The sequence below is a fragment of the Siphateles boraxobius genome, unplaced genomic scaffold, assembly GCF_051911475.1.
Source record: "Siphateles boraxobius isolate OS27281-9 unplaced genomic scaffold, OSU_SipBor_1 137, whole genome shotgun sequence".
Lineage (NCBI taxonomy): Eukaryota > Metazoa > Chordata > Actinopteri > Cypriniformes > Leuciscidae > Siphateles > Siphateles boraxobius.
Genome location: NW_027508741.1, coordinates 774113 through 793874, shown reverse-complemented (window position 1 = coordinate 793874; position 19762 = coordinate 774113). Strand labels below are relative to the sequence as shown.

The following is a 19762-nucleotide window of genomic DNA, read 5'->3' as shown; positions in this document are numbered from 1 at the left end:
CCCAGTACTTCTGTATTAATATGATTATTTGTAACAGAAATAACGATACTGTGTGGTTGAAAAGACTGTTTGTGAAACCGTTTCATACATGACAACTGCTTTCTCTGCATCAGCGGCAGCATGAACACAGATTTGAATATTCCTGTGTGATTCGTTAATAATATTCCAGGGGAATCGTTGTCATTTAGGAATGAGAATGCATGCGTTTTTGAATGGAGATTGTGATCTTTCAGCGATTAATCGTGCAACTTTAGTGGATATGTAGGGCTACGTCAAAGGGAATGTTGTTTAAAAGCATAGTTCACCCCTAAAATTTAAAACTTGCTCTCATGTTGCTCTCTTTTGTCAACACAAAAGGTATTCTGAAAAAAAATGTAATCTAGTTGTTTATTTGTGCATCTAAAATGCAGTTAAAATTGTCTTAGTTTGCATGAAAATATTTTGATGCACCACCAAAAAACAAGTTGTTGCCAGGCTGTTGTTGCGGTTGACAAGCGTTGCATGAGGCATGGCTGCGCGGCGTGCCAGATTGCTGGCGTTTCTGAGAAATGAAGTCATTTAAAGCACATAAAAGGCTATGAAGTGATGTGCAAGTGCCTCAGAAGCACAGACGCCCTCACACGTGCATTCAGGGGCTGAGGCTTTCTGTCATGGTGTCTGCGCCGTGTCTCAGAGCGTACCTTCACAGAGACGTGTGGAATGACATCCCGGGTTTTCCCACTCAGACTACAGTATGTTGCTAGGCAACCGCTGCCATGGAGTCGAAGTGCCATTGGCCGCTTTCCTCGGCACGATCACACATCATTAACCCGGCAGAACCTCTCCTTACTTACCGCCCGTCAGATCCGAGGGGTTCGCAAACACTAGAGCCCACCAACGCTGAGGTTAACAGAGTGTAAAAGTCACGGCAGGAATGAATGCAAATCATCTTGAAATACGGTTCTGCTATTCACAGTAATGGCTTCCCCGCTTGAGCATTATTGCTCTATTTGTAGGAAGTCAAGCGCTGTCTCCCCCAGGCTTGTGTGCTGCTTCATTGGCCACCGATCTGCATCTAGAGACCGGCGTTGATCTCCTTTCAGTGAAGCTTTACAGCTGTGGGATCGTGTGCACAGCTGTATATCACAGCTCAACAGAAAGCATGTTTAGCTCTCAGACGCACAGAAACAGCATGAGGTTTGACAGACGCTTCCATTGATAGTCCTTCAGGTTTTTAGGTGGTGTAACACTATCTATCCTTCCTAATTCCTCCTCGTTTCTTAACTGTGCGTGCCAAGTTGCTGAACAGAAAATGTGCAAGTTGATGCATGAAAAAGTGCTGCCGTTTGCAGTATTCTCATGTTTTTGCTGTTTAGTTTCAAGTGTTCCTGGGAAAACGCATGTTTCAATCTCCTAAAAGGACCCCCAAAAAAAGCAATAATAGTAGTACAATTTCTTTTGATGCCTTATGGTTAAATGTTTGATGTCTTAAATTTAAATCACAGTCTGTTTCTCACACAAATGCTATTATAAACTAATAATTAAATTAAAAAATAAATATTATAAATTTAATTAGGTTTTATTTTTATATTTTCGGTTTAATTTGTTTGTAATTATGTAATGGGCAACATTTGTAATTTTTGTTTAGTTTAAGTTTTTCAATTTAATGTTTACATTTTATTTTTGCTTTTAATTTCACTTAGCAAAAATAGTGTGTAAGTTAACAGTAATAACCCTGAGACAGAGTCTAATAACGGAGTCGAATGACTTCAGAATATAACATGCATTTTAATTTAATTTCATGTTTGTTAATATAGTGCTTTATACAGTAACTCTCCCCGTTAATTTATTGATTACTTCTGTACTGTTCTGCGCTTGGCAAAGATGTAGACCTACACCAAACGTTCATTAAAAAGGGTCCTGTACAGTGCGACATATATCTACGAAAAGACAGGTCTGTGCGATGAATAAATGTACCACTGTAGTTTGTGCGATACTTTTTTGTAAACTCCGTTACTTGAGTTTGTTTTCAGACATGATAACAGTCGTTTTATACTTGTGTGTATGCTATATCACGATTTTTGATCGTGGATGATTTAATGTCTCCACGTTCTGCTTTTGAAGAAATACGGTAGTATCGCTACTGCGCACATTCTATCAGCTGCAGTTCTGGCGCCTCAAGCTGGTTTATATTCGCCGCGTCCGCACGAGCGCGAAGGTGCGCAAGGGCCCATTTCGCTTGGCGGTGTGCACGGCAGATTTTGTAACTACGCGCGCGGCTCCGCTCCGCATCCGAAGATGCGCGACTTAGAGCCGAATCTGGCCGAGCATATACGTCTCATCACACCAGCACCCAGTTTGTGCGTCTAGTAGTTGCTTAAATTTACAAAATGAGCCTACAATAGCAGATATAAGCCCCTTTAATTATGGTCCATGTTTTATAAATTTATTTTCGAAAATATGGAAGTTATCGTTAATTTAGTTGTATAGGCTATGTTCTCAGATTCCTTTATTTTGTTCTAATGTAACAAGTAGCCTAATAATCTCAAGGTTTACTGCTTTACCTCCTGTCGTTTCAAAGAATAGTACAACGGCGAGCGCGTCCAGTATAAACGCCTCGTGCCTTTGGGAAGGCTCGCTCTGCGGAGCCAGGCGAAAGTATAAAACGAGGCTCAACCTCCTGAGACCCGAGAGTTTGCCTGGTGTGCATTTTATAATTTTTCTTGCTATTTGGTATAAGTAGGACCTAATAAGTATAATAACTAGAATTTGTTTTTGTACAGGAAGTAGTTTTTGCATAAAATGATGTCCTCATGCAAGGACAGTGGGTCTATCTTAACTTTATCCTCCTGAGACCTGAGTTTTGGTTTGGCGTACATTTTAGATTTATTCTAGCTTTTTGGGGTTTATGGCAAGCCGTTTTAACTTTTATTCATTTCCAGGATATGAATTCTTGATATCAACAATTCAATTTTCACTAGTTAAAATAACAGTTATTGATATCAGGAATTAGATTTCTACTAGTAACAATGGCAATTTTTGATATCAGAAATTACATTTCCACTAGTAACAATGCTAATTCTTGATATCCACAATTAAATTTTCACTAGTTAAAATTATAATTCTTGATATCAGCAACTGAATTTCAACTAGTAAAAAATATAATTCTTGATATCTGTAATTGTATTTTCACTTGTGAAAAGTCTCCATAGGCTGCCATTCAAAATCAATTGTTGATATCAAGAATTGATTTTTTACTAGTTGAAATTCCAATTTCACATATCAGAAATACGATTCTTATAGTAAAAACCTTTATTTTTGATATCAAGAATTCAATTGTCCCTAGTTGAAATGTATATTCTTGATATCAACAATTGAATTGCTACTAGTAACAATGTTCATTTATGATATCAATAATTCCATTTTCACTAGTGACTATGTTAATTTCTGATATCATTAATGTAATTGTTACTAGTAAGAAAGCCATTTTAGATATCTGAAATTATATTGATATCAGAAATAAATTTTCAGATATCAAAAATTAACATTTTTACTAGTAGCATTTAATTGTTGATATCAAGAATAGACATTTCAACTAGTGACAATTCAATTATTGAAATCAGGAATTCGCATTTTTACTAGTAGCCTAACAATGTAATTATTGATATCAAAAATTATATTTCTACTAGTAAGAAATCAATTCTTGATATCAACAATTCAATTGTTGATATCAAGAATTCTATTGTTGATTTCAATAATTAAATTGCTGATATCAAAAATGTAATTGTTAATATCAACTAGGGATGGCCCGATACCGATACTGGCATCGGGGATCGGGTCGATACTGTCCTCATATACTCGTACTCGTACTCATAAAAATTCGCCGATACCACGCCCCGATACCACGTACATTTTGCAAAACGAAACTGGCCGCCGCGAGTGCTTTGTCGAGGTGAACTGAGGCATAGGGACGTGCACTCCAAACGCAAAAGAGTGCGGCGCGGCACTAGATCTGATGGCCGAGCGCGAGCGCAGGCACGGGCGGTAATGCACTCACTCTGTGTGTGCGGGTTCCGGGAGAATAAAACGATTCGCGGGACTCCCGCAAACTAGAAATATCTATGAATACAACATATTAAAACTAATAGATTTTCATTCATCTGTTGCAGAAAAGCAAGAAGAACAACTAAAACAAAATAGAAACGATTTACAGGCCAGAGTTTCTATTCATAACATGTTTGCAGCGTTGAGCGATGTAGCCAATCACAGACATGTGTGTTGATTTCTTGAACGCAATGGCTAATCAGAAGCATTTAAGATAGACTCCCCTCACTGCTCAAAACTTTTTTGTTCAGTGCTGAATTCTGTATGCTGGCAAATCCTCTAATTATAACAAACAAAGTGTGGATATTATGAAAGATTCATTGTGCAGTCAGCTTCATTGATAATAACAGATGTGTGAGATCGCGATGAACTGTCAGCTTTTTAGGAATTAGACTATTAAGGGAGCGCACTTTGGGCGCATTCAGTCATGTCAGACCATGCACGCAGTAACTGCTTGCTTTTATGTTAAATTAACAGTGGTTTGTGTGTTAATACATTTATTATTTTACTCATTATTATTTATTTTTAGACTTGTTAAAACAAGCAGAGAAGAAAATAAAAACAATTTTCTAACCTGTGTTCTAAAATAGTCTTCTGTCTTCTTTTCTGGGAGCCTATAGTTACTTTTGCGGTAGAAATATCGGTATCGGTACTCGATATCGGCAAGTACACAAATGTAAATACTCGTACTCGTACCGGTTTAAAAAAAAATGGTATCGGGCCATCCCTAATATCAACAATTGAATTGTTGATATCAACAATTCATATCCTGTGTGTGTGTGTGTGTGTGTGTGTGTGTGTGTGTGTGTGTGTGTGTGTGTGTGTGTGTGTGTGTGTGTGTGTGATCGCGATCGAGCAAGAGAGAGTGTGTGTGTGCGCGCGCGATCGCGAGTGAGTGAGCAAGAGAGAGAGAGAGAGAGTGTGTGTGTGTGTGTGTGTGTGTGTGTGTGTGTGTGTGTGTGCGAGTGAGTGAGCAAAGTGAGTGTGTGTGTCGCGAGCGAGCAACGAGCAAGAGAGAGAGAGACAGAGAGTGTGTGTGTATGTATGTGTGTTTCTGTGTGTGTGCGCGCGAGCACGCGCGCGATCGTGAGTGAACTGAAGCCCTGTTGAGAGTGTGTGTGTGTGTGTGCGCGCGCGCTCGAGTGAGTGAGCCAGTGTGTGTCACGAAGCTCAATGCAACTACAAATTATTAATTTTTTGCTAACATCTTATACAATTTCAACAAAGCTAAGTCCCATTGTCCTCATATGTGGACATCAACTTTAGCAGCATAGTAAATCTTTATTGTTACAAAAGTTTGTCAAATGTGCATGCCATTTTAATCATACAACTCTTCTATGCATAACTTAACAAGAATCAACAATGAAATGTTTTTAGATTTTTTATCTTGTGGACATTTTGGTCTGGAGTGGCTGCGTGACATGTGACCTGTGTTCTCCGCCATCTTTAAATTATTTATGTTAAATATTTTTCTCTTCTGACCCCACCAGATGGCAGTGTAAGTGTCCTCGTTTGTGAAAAACATGTTTCAGTTACACAGAATTAAGTATTATGCTGCACACAACCAAAAATGTGATGTCCTCATATGAGGTCACAGGGTCTCAGGAGCCCACTACTGTAAAACTCGACGTGCATTCACATCACAAGTTAATGCAGCGGTAGAGTTACACTCACAGGACACTGCACTTATTCGCAACCACAAAAGTTCATTATTTGCTTGTACTTTAAAGCTTTGCCGGGTAAATTGGCCTTCTGTTCTGACATGATGCACTTTTTCTGAGCGCGTACGCCCGAAGCGCGCGCACTGTCAAACAGCGCCAAACTGGACTTTATCTTTCGCGTCTGATTTTTGTTGGGTCAGACCCATCTGCTAGCGATGGGGGGCCGAGACTGAGAGAGCTACATGGAACTAGTAAAATATGCACCAAAGCAAGCCACTTTGAAATTTTCATGAATACAAAAGTTGCGTGACCCTCACCTAGACTAAAAAAAGTTGGATGACCCTCCCCTCAACAAAGAATAAAAAAACATGACCCTCCCCTATTTTCCTCCGGTGGTCCATTCCATTAATACTGAACGGCCCCTTCAGTTTGAAGATTCAGTCTCTCTAAACTCCGCCTTTCCGAGAGCCTGCTCTGCTCTGATTGGTCAGACGGCTCAGTCTGTTGCGTTGGTTTTACCCAAGTGTGCCGCACAAGCCCTGAAAAGTGAAGCCAAAGCGTCTCGATCGCCCCCCGGTGGCCGGTCCTAGTATAGCTCATAAACCCCGCCTCCCCATGTTATTCAATGAGACGTGAGACCAACTAAACAATTAAATTACACTTCACATATCTTTTTTCCAAAGATAGTTTCTGTCATTTACTGTAGTTTTCATCACGCTGATGTAATTTCAAGTGTTTGATTTTAAAATAAGCTTGTTTTTAGTTAGTTATTTGATGCTATAAAACGGCGCTGTGGCGTACATGATTGACAGCTGTGATTGACAGGTTCTCTGAGCGAAGTAGTCCCTGAAGCAACAACGGACTTTTTTTCGAGATCTTTGGAGGACTGATGAGATTGGAGCTTTAAATGTAATATCTAAATTTCTATAATTAATTATTTCACACCGACATTATGGGATGTTCTGCAGCAGAGGCGTGTGCTTGCGATTGATTCAGCGAGAGTGAGGGCGGGACGTTGATTTCGCGGCTTTAGCTTCCTGCTCACTACAGCGCATGTCTGGTCCCGAAATCGTAACTGCGCAGACTCAAGTCCCAAGATGTCAGCGCCATATCGGGCAATGGCGGCTCGACTTCTCGCCAATGGAAGAGAGCGAAGGGGCGTCGTCCATCTTTTTTTACAGTCTATGGTTTTACCTCATAAATCTCATTCTTCTGAAGTGGATGCACAGCACAGAAAACAGCACAACCAAACTATTCCAGTCTCAGATAACACCTACAGCGTTTGAGGGCGGAGCAAAGAGACGCTGTTCAGCCAATCAAGACCACAGGCTGGTATAATGCAAATTTGTTACATTGTTACGCAGGTTTGTACAGTAAATGAGATCTTCCAGTTTAAAGATGCAACACAACAAATATCGCTCAAAAAGCGTTGTTTCCTCTCTTCCGTGAGAGCGGTGTCCGTTCTTCAGATCACTGCGAATGAAAGACAGAAACAGAACGGCGCGGCTCTCGGATGACAAATCTCCTCGTGTGTTCGTTGCCTTGATGTTAATGCAGTCTGAAAGGTTTGGATGTGTGTGTGCTGTGCCCACGCCTGCATCTTCTCAGCGTTTTATTCCTCTCTTTCTCTTTCTGTATCAGACACCTGCTTTCTGATCATGTCACAAGCGTTTACCATCCGTGTTTGTGCCAAACGGCTCAAGGAGAAACTCGCAATTTACCCAAACTAACAATGAGGTGATCTGCCGTGTGACTCGTCCTCACGCCTCCCACAGGCCTTTAATCCAAACCCACAGAATACAATTACCTTGTGACGGGAAGGGAATGTGTTTACACCCACATCCCTGAGTTTCTGTGCTGGGAACTTAAGTTGTCAAAGTACAAAATCTGAAAGGCAGGACTAGATGCTGTCAAACTCTATCTCACTGACCCAATCCTGATCGTGTCATCCGATGATTGAGTTTTCTACTCTGTTGTGCTGATATATTGAATATACATGATCTAGGGTTCTCAAGTTTTATCAAAAGCTTGGAGTGAGATCACATGCGGTTAGGGGAGGAGCCCTAATGGAGCCCCGCCCCCACCCCCCAATTTTACCCATTGTTAATTAACCAGCAAAAATTTAAATTATAACAATTGGTAAATCTAATAAATGACAGTGCAATTCATCACATCAAATATATTCTTACATGTTATATTTCAAAAATTACAGTTCAAATTAAAAAAATTACAAAAATATAACAAATTGCTCCAAAAAGTTTGGAAAAACAAATCTTTTTGCATTTTGAATGTCTAGTCTAAAAATGTTAGATGAGCTTTCTTCCAACTTACCTTCTCCATCACGACGTGTGTTCGCGCGATGTTGTTGGTTACCTAGTAACAAACGTACGGTGGCCGAGAATCTTCTGTCAACTTCCGTGTGTTCGCGCATCTATGTTGCCTAGTAACGAACGCAATCTGACCGAGATACGTGCTGGCGGCAGGAAACTTCACTTTGTGTGCCTGCGCCTCGTATACAACGTTATATATAAAGCTTGCAGGACAACTTGGTTGGCATTGCCTTTTCAGCGTGAGAAATACACGGTGTGGCGTGTGAGCGTGTGAACTGGTTGAATTGCGTGAGACTTGAGAACCCGGCATGATCTATTTGCAATGATTCTGTGTCTCACAACTCAAGTATTAAGTATAGCTCAAGTAAGATAACATTTCTGATTTGAACTGAAGTGTGTGATACATTTTTTTTTGTCAGCCTGTTGCAACCGTTGATTTAAATGAATGGATTCAAAACTATGAAGGAAATGAGCTTTTCATGTATTAAAATGTATGTAGGTATATTTATTATGTATTGTTAAATTTGTGTATACAAATTAATTTACAATTTTTTTCTTGTTCATGGATTTTTATTGTCTTAGTTCTTATGTTAAACATTTTGAATCTTCTTCGTTACAGTGAGTGTTTGGATGAAATTATGGTTTCTTTTAACAAATTGGAAACAAAAAATATTGTGATTTACACTGCCCTTTAAAAGATTTCTTTTGTTTTTGAAAGAAATGATTGCCTTTATTAAGCAAGGATGCATTGAATTGATCAAAAGCGACATTTATAATGTTACAAAAGATTCTATTTCAAATATATGCAGTTCTTTTGAACTTTCATCAAAGAATCCTGAAATATAAAATGTATCACGGTTTCCCCAAAAATACAGCAGTTTTCAACATTGATAATAATCATACATTTTTCTTGATCATCAAATCATCATATTATAGTGATTTCTGAAGGATCATGTGACACTGAAGACTGGAGTAATGATGCTGAAAATTCAGCTTACAGAAATAAATTACACTTTACTAAATATTCACATAGAAAACAGCTCTTTTAAATTGCAATAATATTTCAGAATATTACTGTATTTTTGATCGAATAAATGCATCAGAAGAAACTCTCGAAAACGTTAAAAAGCCCGTCCTCATCTGATCCCCTGAATCTGTCGTTTCAGCGATGGAGTTTCATGAGAATCTACATGACATGGCGGTGAAAGAAGGACTGAAGGGAAGAAAACTCCACAAATCTGTGGAGAGCTTCACCTGGAACATCACAATCCTGAAGGTATCTCAGCCAGTTTATTCCCCTTTAAGATGATGATTTGCATATATTTATGCATAAGAAGATTTTAACATTCAAATGTGTTTCAAGATGCTGTGGTGTTATCTTGAATGTATAATATTTTCACAACCAATGTGGCAGTTTTGTGGACATTTAATACTGTTTGATAGGAAGTTGCACAAGTAGTAGAAATCAAAAACCGCAACGTTAACTGGAGTATTTCATTTAAGAAATGCAAATCTAGTGTTACGAAAGGCAGCCAAAGAACAGTGTTAAAAGTTGAGGTACAAACATTAGACGTGTTGTTCAGCATAAATGAAATCCTGCAGTATAAAGACAGTTATGGATGCAACCATGAACTGCGCTCTCTATGATGACGAGGAAGTATCAGCAAAGGATTAATTGATTTCTAGCCCTTGCATTAGATTTACTACTAGATATATTTATGGAGATGAGAAATAAAAAGCCGCCCTGTACACTATGATCAGCTGTTCGGCCGAGCTTTCCATGTTGTTACAGAAAGGCCGAAGCTGATCGGTTGGTCTTTGTCACATGACCTTCAGTGCGCTTGCATTCTGAAAAGTTGAGATGTTTTCATTTCGCCGATGCCTCAGTGCGTCTGGTTAAACTACGCAGCGCACACACGTCGCTTCCATTATGAAATAACGAACTTGAGCGCGCAAAAGACACGATATGTAAACGGCCCCTAAATACAGACATTGCGTCTGAAATAAAAGGCAAGAACGGCTATTTATTTGGTTTTACTCTGTTACATGAAAATTAAAATTTGTAATGTCATATTTATGTTTTGAGAGTTTATGTAATTGTTGCATTAGGCTATGAATGAATAATTATTATATGAACTATTTCATGTCTTTTCATTTACAGTAGCATGAACCACGAGTAGTCGAGTACCTCGAGTATTGTTTTGATAAGAAATCGACTAGCAGAAATCAGCAGTCGTGCAACCCCTAATACACATATATATATATATATATATAGACCTTATGCACCAGAGAAACGAGGGCGCTGCCATCTTTAGAATATTGTCTTTGAACTTCCGTTTTTGCGTTCGCTCTGTATATTTCTATGGCATCCCTGTCCAGGAGTAATTAGCTGGTGAAGTTGATTTACTAATTGTAGAGTTAACGTAAGTTATCATGAGCATTGTAATGTTTATCATTGGACATTTTTTAAACGAGCCGTTCATTCGTAACTACGCAAGATCGCTGTGAAAATACAGACCGGAAGTCAAAAGACAACGAGCTCAGCGCTGAAAAGGGGCGTGGCTACATAAGGTCTATAACAATGAGAAACGCGCTAGAACAAAAGCGCTAGAACACTTTTATGCGTTGTGTTGTGTGTGTGCATGAGCTGGAGCAGCGCTAGAACACTTTTATGCGTTGTGTTGTGTGTGTGCATGAGCCGGAGCAGCGCTAGAACACTTTTATGCGTTGTGTTGTGTGTGTGCATGAGCCGGAGCAGCGCTAGAACACTTGTATGCGTTGTGTTGTGTGTGTGCATGAGCTGGAGCAGCGCTAGAACACTTGTATACGTTGTGTTGTGTGTGTGCATGAGCCGGAGCTGCGCTAGAACACTTGTATGTGTTGTGTTGTGTGTGTGCATGAGCTGGAGCAGCGCTAGAACACTTGTATGCGTTGTGTTGTGTGTGTGTGCATGAGCCAGAGCAGCGCTAGAACACTTGTATGCGTTGTGTTGTGTGTGTGCATGAGCCGGAGCAGCGCTAGAACACTTTTATGCGTTGTGTTGTGTGTGTGCATGAGCCGGAGCAGCGCTAGAACACTTTTATGCGTTGTGTTGTGTGTGTGCATGAGCCGGAGCAGCACTAGAACACTTGTATGCGTTGTGTTGTGTGTGTGCATGAGCCGGAGCAGCGCTAGAACACTTGTATGCGTTGTGTTGTGTGTGTGCATGAGCCGGAGCAGCGCTAGAACACTTGTATGCGTTGTGTTGTGTGTGTGCATGAGCCGGAGCAGCGCTAGAACACTTTTATGCGTTGTGTTGTGTGTGTGCATGAGCCGGAGCAGCGCTAGAACACTTTTATGCGTTGTGTTGTGTGTGTGCATGAGCCGGAGCAGCGCTTGAACACTTGTATGCGTTGTGTTGTGTGTGTGCATGAGCCGGAGCAGCGCTAGAACACTTGTATGCGTTGTGTTGTGTGTGTGCATGAGCCGGAGCAGCGCTAGAACACTTGAATGCGTTGTGTTGTGTGTGAGCATGAGCCGGAGCAGCGCTAGAACACTTGTATGCGTTGTGTTGTGTGTGTGCATGAGCCGGAGCAGCGCTAGAACACTTGTATGCGTTGTGTTGTGTGTGTGCATGAGCCGGAGCAGCGCTAGAACACTTGAATGCGTTGTGTTGTGTGTGTGCATGAGCCGGAGCAGCGCTAGAACACTTGTATGCGTTGTGTTGTGTGTGTGCATGAGCCGGAGCAGCGCTAGAACACTTGTATGCGTTGTGTTGTGTGTGTGCATGAGCCGGAGCAGCGCTAGAACACTTGTATGCGTTGTGTTGTGTGTGTGCATGAGCCGGAGCAGCGCTAGAACACTTGTATGCGTTGTGTTGTGTGTGTGCATGAGCCGGAGCAGCGCTAGAACACTTGTATGCGTTGTGTTGTGTGTGTGCATGAGCCGGAGCAGCGCTAGGACACTTTTATGCGTTGTGTTGTGTGTGTGCATGAGCCGGAGCAGCGCTAGAACACTTGTATGCGTTGTGTTGTGTGTGTGCATGAGCCGGAGCAGCGCTAGAACACTTTTATGCGTTGTGTTGTGTGTGTGCATGAGCCGGAGCAGCGCTAGAACACTTGTATGCGTTGTGTTGTGTGTGTGCATGAGCCGGAGCAGCGCTAGAACACTTGAATGCGTTGTGTTGTGTGTGTGCATGAGCCGGAGCAGCGCTAGAACACTTGTATGCGTTGTGTTGTGTGTGTGCATGAGCCGGAGCAGCGCTAGAACACTTGTATGCGTTGTGTTGTGTGTGTGCATGAGCCGGAGCAGCGCTAGAACACTTGTATGCGTTGTGTTGTGTGTGTGCATGAGCCGGAGCAGCGCTAGAACACTTGTATGCGTTGTGTTGTGTGTGTGCATGAGACGGAGCAGCGCTAGAACACTTGAATGCGTTGTGTTGTGTGTGTGCATGAGCCGGAGCAGCGCTAGAACACTTGTATGCGTTGTGTTGTGTGTGTGCATGAGCCGGAGCAGCGCTAGAACACTTGTATGCGTTGTGTTGTGTGTGTGCATGAGCTGGAGCAGCGCTAGAACACTTGTATGCGTTGTGTTGTGTGTGTGCATGAGCCGGAGCAGCGCTAGAACACTTGTATGCGTTGTGTTGTGTGTGTGCATGAGCCGGAGCAGCGCTAGAACACTTGTATGCGTTGTGTTGTGTGTGTGCATGAGCCGGAGCAGCGCTAGAACACTTGCATGCGTTGTGTTGTGTGTGTGCATGAGCTGGAGCAGCGCTAGAACACTTGTATGCGTTGTGTTGTGTGTGTGCATGAGCCGGAGCTGCGCTAGAACACTTGTATGCGTTGTGTTGTGTGTGTGCATGAGCCGGAGCAGCGCTAGAACACTTGTATGCGTTGTGTTGTGTGTGTGCATGAGCCGGAGCAGCGCTAGAACACTTGTATGCGTTGTGTTGTGTTTGTGCATGAGCCGGAGCAGCGCTAGAACACTTGTATGCGTTGTGTTGTGTGTGTGCATGAGCCGGAGCAGCGCTTGAACACTTGTATGCGTTGTGTTGTGTGTGTGCATGAGCTGGAGCAGCGCTTGAACACTTGTATGCGTTGTGTTGTGTGTGTGCATGAGCCGGAGCAGCGCTAGAACACTTGTATGCGTTGTGTTGTGTGTGTGCATGAGCCGGAGCAGCGCTAGAACACTTGTATGCGTTGTGTTGTGTGTGTGCATGAGCCGGAGCAGCGCTAGAACACTTGTATGCGTTGTGTTGTGTGTGTGCATGAGCCGGAGCAGCGCTAGAACACTTGTATGCGTTGTGTTGTGTTTGTGCATGAGCCGGAGCAGCACTAGAACACTTGTATGCGTTGTGTTGTGTGTGTGCATGAGCCGGAGCAGCGCTTGAACACTTGTATGCGTTGTGTTGTGTGTGTGCATGAGCCGGAGCAGCGCTAGAACACTTGTATGCGTTGTGTTGTGTGTGTGCATGAGCCGGAGCAGCGCTAGAACACTTGTATGCGTTGTGTTGTGTGTGTGCATGAGCCGGAGCAGCGCTAGAACACTTTTATGCGTTGTGTTGTGTGTGTGCATGAGCCGGAGCAGCGCTAGAACACTTGTATGCGTTGTGTTGTGTGTGTGCATGAGCCGGAGCAGCGCTAGAACACTTGTATGCGTTGTGTTGTGTGTGTGCATGAGCCGGAGCAGCGCTAGAACACTTGAATGCGTTGTGTTGTGTGTGTGCATGAGCCGGAGCAGCGCTAGAACACTTGTATGCGTTGTGTTGTGTGTGTGCATGAGCCGGAGCAGCGCTAGAACACTTGAATGCGTTGTGTTGTGTGTGTGCATGAGCCGGAGCAGCGCTAGAACACTTGAATGCGTTGTGTTGTGTGTGTGTGCATGAGCCGGAGCAGCGCTAGAACACTTGTATGCGTTGTGTTGTGTGTGTGTGCATGAGCCGGAGCAGCGCTAGAACACTTGTATGCGTTGTGTTGTGTGTGTGCATGAGCTGGAGCAGCGCTAGAACACTTGTATGCGTTGTGTTGTGTGTGTGCATGAGCCGGAGCAGCGCTAGAACACTTGAATGCGTTGTGTTGTGTGTGTGCATGAGCCGGAGCAGCGCTAGAACACTTGTATGCGTTGTGTTGTGTGTGTGCATGAGCCGGAGCAGCGCTAGAACACTTGTATACGTTGTGTTGTGTGTGTGCATGAGCCGGAGCAGCGCTAGAACACTTGTATGCGTTGTGTTGTGTGTGTGCATGAGCCGGAGCAGCGCTAGAACACTTGAATGCGTTGTGTTGTGTGTGTGCATGAGCCGGAGCAGCGCTAGAACACTTGAATGCGTTGTGTTGTGTGTGTGTGCATGAGCCGGAGCAGCGCTAGAACACTTGTATGCGTTGTGTTGTGTGTGTGTGCATGAGCCGGAGCAGCGCTAGAACACTTGTATGCGTTGTGTTGTGTGTGTGCATGAGCTGGAGCAGCGCTAGAACACTTGTATGCGTTGTGTTGTGTGTGTGCATGAGCCGGAGCAGCGCTAGAACACTTGAATGCGTTGTGTTGTGTGTGTGCATGAGCCGGAGCAGCGCTAGAACACTTGTATGCGTTGTGTTGTGTGTGTGCATGAGCCGGAGCAGCGCTAGAACACTTGTATGCGTTGTGTTGTGTGTGTGCATGAGCCGGAGCAGCGCTAGAACACTTGTATGCGTTGTGTTGTGTGTGTGCATGAGCCGGAGCAGCGCTAGAACACTTGTATACGTTGTGTTGTGTGTGTGCATGAGCCGGAGCAGCGCTAGAACACTTGTATGCGTTGTGTTGTGTGTGTGCATGAGCCGGAGCAGCGCTAGAACACTTGTATGCGTTGTGTTGTGTGTGTGTGCATGAGCCGGAGCAGCGCTAGAACACTTGTATGCGTTGTGTTGTGTGTGTGCATGAGCCGGAGCAGCGCTAGAACACTTGAATGCGTTGTGTTGTGTGTGTGCATGAGCCGGAGCAGCGCTAGAACACTTGTATGCGTTGTGTTGTGTGTGTGCATGAGCCGGAGCAGCGCTAGAACACTTGTATGCGTTGTGTTGTGTGTGTGCATGAGCCGGAGCAGCGCTAGAACACTTGTATGCGTTGTGTTGTGTGTGTGCATGAGCCGGAGCAGCGCTAGAACACTTGTATGCGTTGTGTTGTGTGTGTGCATGAGCCGGAGCAGCGCTAGAACACTTGTATGCGTTGTGTTGTGTGTGTGCATGAGCCGGAGCAGCGCTAGAACACTTGTATGCGTTGTGTTGTGTGTGTGCATGAGCCGGAGCAGCGCTAGAACACTTGTATGCGTTGTGTTGTGTGTGTGCATGAGCCGGAGCAGCGCTAGAACACTTGTATGCGTTGTGTTGTGTGTGTGCATGAGCCGGAGCAGCGCTAGAACACTTGTATGCGTTGTGTTGTGTGTGTGCATGAGCCGGAGCAGCGCTAGAACACTTGTATGCGTTGTGTTGTGTGTGTGTGCATGAGCCGGAGCAGCGCTAGAACACTTGTATGCGTTGTGTTGTGTGTGTGTGTGTGTGTGTATGAGCCGGAGCAGCGCTAGAACACTTGTATGCGTTGTGTGTGAACTCTCCCTTGTCTCTGCTAATGTTCTCAGGGTCAGGCCGATCTGTTGAAACACGCCCGGGCGGAAGTGCTTGAAAACCTGAAACAGATCCACTACGCCGCTCTCACCTGTAACCTGTCCAAAGGAGGAGCGGGACCCTCGTCGGGCTCTCAGTCCAGGGGCCGTCCCAGTCTGGAGGCCATCCCAGAGAAAGCAGTCGTGGAGGAGGACTTCACAGACCAGGAGAACTGAGGAGAACCGGAGCGTCAGATCCCAAGAATCCAAGCACCAAACACATCTGGAAAGATCTCAGGACGACTCGGAAGGCCTCGTCTTCTTCATATTCCCGTGTCCGGGGATCAGGTGGGTGTCGACGAGGCCGAGTGTTTCTCAACGGCCTTCTTACAAGCACAAACTTTAAGAGGAATCAGAACTGGAGCCATGAATGTAACGAGAGGTCGTGAGGAAAGAAGAGAGCTGTTTACAATAAAGAACTACTTTGTGTTCTGTCTGCCAGAATAGTATGTGTGTGTATATACAGTATAAATATATATAAATATATATATATGGAGATCTGTTACCTTTTTTGCTATGTGAACTTTTAATGGATCAGATTATTTTGTTAAAAGAAATGGATGTTTTAAAGAGCTCATATTTTATTTGCTTGCACAGAACACGATGTTATGAGACGGGGCCCGGCCCTTTATGGGCTTTTTTTAAATTATTTGTATAAATGCAGGAGGGATTTGAGGATGTATCTAGTTTTAGATATTACCAGCAGCTACTGTACAAGTGAATAGGTGAGTATCTGGGACGATTCTTGCGTCTCTTTGGCCACAAACACACTGCAGTTTAAATCAACGACATTTAGTCATTTAGTGGATGCTTTTATTCAAAGCAACTTACTAATGAACACTTTTTTTGATTGCCATTCAGTGTGTTTAAAACAAAAAACATGAATCCCAATGTTCACAACCTTTTTGACTCCAAAGTCCAATATTGTCCACAAGAATATTGAAAACTTTTATTAATCGCCTGTATTTGCTCAGTGTGTTCGTGGCCTTTGAGAGCGGACTGAATATTGTATGTCAAGTGTTGAGACGTAAAGCTTTAAGCATTTCTGGAAACAAAGTAGTCCACGTGTGTTTGGAGACTGTTCAGATATGATTCTGCCTTGTTGCTGAAGTTTTGCCTTTTTTTAACCCAACAAGTCGCTTCTAGTTTGTAAGTGTTTGTCTCTGGCTCATTCCATTGCTCTTCTCATTGTGCCAATCTACCGTTGAACCACTTCCATTGGATTTACACATTGTGACCAGAGATTAAACTGGACATGAAAAAAACTAATTTGTTTATACATTTCAGTGCTGTTATTGTGTATTTATAATTATAGTTAACCAATTTAAGGAGTGGGTGATAGTTCCAAAGAGAATATCAGTTTTGTTTAACTCTGTTAAGAACAAGTGCTCTGAAATAAACCGTGATAATTACATTCTGTAACTCGTTATAGTTTCTAATTGCACTCATTCCAGCTGAAAATGTCACAAAGCCACAAAAACAACAAATAAAGGCTTAATTTTTTTTTAAACTATTATTTTTTTTAAATTTTGACACAAACACACACACACATATATATATATATATATATATATATATACATATATACATATATACACACACACACACACCACTCAAAAGTTTGGGGCCTAATATTTTTTAACAAAGTCTCATGTTTGCCAAGGCTGCATTTGTTTAATAAAAAAATACAGTAAAAAAAGGAATATTGTGAAATATTACAATATAAAACAGCTGTTTTCTATGTGAATATATAGTAAAGCGTAATTTATTCCTATGATCAAAGCTGAATTTTCAGCATCATTACTCCAGTCTTCAGTGTCACATGATCCTTCAGAAATCACTATAATATGATGATTTGTTGCTCAAGAAACATTTATGATTATTATCATCATAATATTGAAAGCGGTTTGTGCTGCTTCATATGTTTGTTTTTGTGTTTGTAATATTTCTTCATTATATTTTTTTAGGAATCGTTTTGTAACAATCTAAAAGTCTTTTCTGTCTCTTCTGATCTTTAAAAGAATCTCACTGACACAAACGTTTGAAGGGTAATATATATACCTGAGTATTTGCTGAGAGGTTTTATGAGATTCCAGTTATATTGGATTTACAGTTATTCTATTAAACTCTAGACTTCATTAGATGAAGTGCATAAGAATGCGTCCAGGTAAGCCCAACAAAGAGTCACTGAAAGCAGCGTCTGTCGTGTATGTGAAAGGTCATTAAATCACGTGTCTCTGGCGCTCGCTGGACTCTAAAGTACACAGTAATGACACCCGAAAGAGATGATATACAAGCTCTACCTCTGTTTACCTTCCAGCCATTAGATGAATCACACTTGGCTCTTGCTCATGAGCTTGCGTAACAGCAATGGAAATAATAATTGCGACGAGAGTCTCTAGTGTTATTACCCAATAGATCTCTCTCAGACGGGTGCGTTTGAACACGACCCATCCTGGGAGATCTATAGCAACCCTGGAGAGCCAGCACAGATTTTTCACTCAATGACATGATGCTCTCGGACTGAAGGCATTACTATTGATTACATTACAATTTGTGGAAAGCGATGGAAAAACCCCAGGGACATCAGGGACTGTTGTTGGGGACACCTGGGAAGGTTTGACACTGACATGCTCCACTGAATTCATTTGAATTCAAATCCTTCATCAAAACATATTGGCTGCCTCCCACCTGACCAAAGTCTTACCAATATTAAATCCAGCTTTTAATATTGTTTATATGTCTATGTGGTGTTTTTAATATGCTTTCCATGTGTAATTTCATAAGTCGACAGCATTGCTGAGTATTTTCTCCTTAAAACTGCAGTGAACCAAAGACAGTCTCAAAAACACGGTTTGAAATCGCTGGTGTTTCTGACGTCACAAACTACCTTGTAACCAATCAGATCAACGTGTGATCGTCAACGAGTGGATCTCTGAGTGAGTGAGTGAGTGAGTGAGTGGAGGCGGGGCTCATTTGCATATTCATAGAACCACGCATACTAAATGAGGCAAGGGTGTCGAGTTACATTCATGCTATTTTAAGGAAAAAATGTTTAAATATGTCATTTTGGTGATCAAAGGTGAATTTTAAGGGATACAATTATTGACTACAATGCTTCAATACCTTAGGACTTTAATGCTTCTTTGTTTTTTTATTGCAAATTATATTATCAGCATTAAAAAAACAAGTAAAAACTTGACAAATGTAGAAGAATTTCTTAGCATTCCCAGCACAAACTGATCTCAGATGATCCAAAAAGAGCATCAAAACAGCCACGTGATCAATGTTGCTCATTTATCTGGAACAGTTGGTTCAAGCGTTCATGACCTCAAGGCTAGATTATTGTAATGCTCTTATGGGTGGTTGCCCTGCACGCTTAATAAACAAACTACAGCTGGTCTAAAACGCAGCCGCTAGAGTTCTTACCAGAACCAGGAAGTATGACCATATTAGCCCGGTTCTGGCAGCCCTGCATTGGCTCCCTATTTAACATTGTATACATTTTAAAATCTTGCGTAGCATTATAGTCCCTCACGTCTATTGCAATCTCAAAATTCTGGCCAGTTGATAATAACTAGTATAACAAATAACCAACTCTGGAATAATCTTCTAAGCGTTGTTCGGGAAGCAGACACACTCTGTCAGTTTAAATCTAGACTAAAAACACGTCTCTTTAACCTGGCATTCATTTAACACATCACATTTCTATAATTTAAATCCGTTTAAGGGTTTTTAGGCTGCATAAATTAGGTCAACCAGAACCAGGAACACTTCCCAGTCCATAAATGTCATGGAAACATCTGCTGTATGTCACTCTAATGTACGCTATTTTTAACGTTGCAATTATTTTCTTAATCAGTACTTTGGACTTAATGCTTTTTCTTTGTTATACCAATTCTGCACTCAAAACATTTTTACTCTTTGGCTATAGGAGTCAGTTATGGACAGTGGGTCTAAATGATGGAAAAATGAGGAAAATCAATTAATTTGAACATGTCTAAGTTTAGTTGAGTTTATTCATTTCAGTTTTGTTCATCTTATATGTCTCCATCATGTGGAACCACTGGCCATCATTG

The 19762-nt window shown here is 42.1% G+C and overlaps 1 protein-coding gene across 1 annotated transcript in view; it reads left to right on the top strand.

Moving 5' to 3' along the window:
• plcl2 (phospholipase C like 2) overlaps positions 1-17110 on the top strand; it is a 71283-nt gene extending 54173 nt beyond the window's left edge. Inside the window, exons 5-6 of the mRNA XM_077229923.1 lie at positions 9241-9350; positions 15660-17110. Coding sequence (XP_077086038.1) covers positions 9241-9350; positions 15660-15860 — 311 coding nt within the window. The 3' untranslated portion in view covers positions 15861-17110. The remainder of the gene's footprint in view (positions 1-9240; positions 9351-15659) is intronic.
• The last annotated feature ends 2652 nt before the right edge of the window (positions 17111-19762 follow it).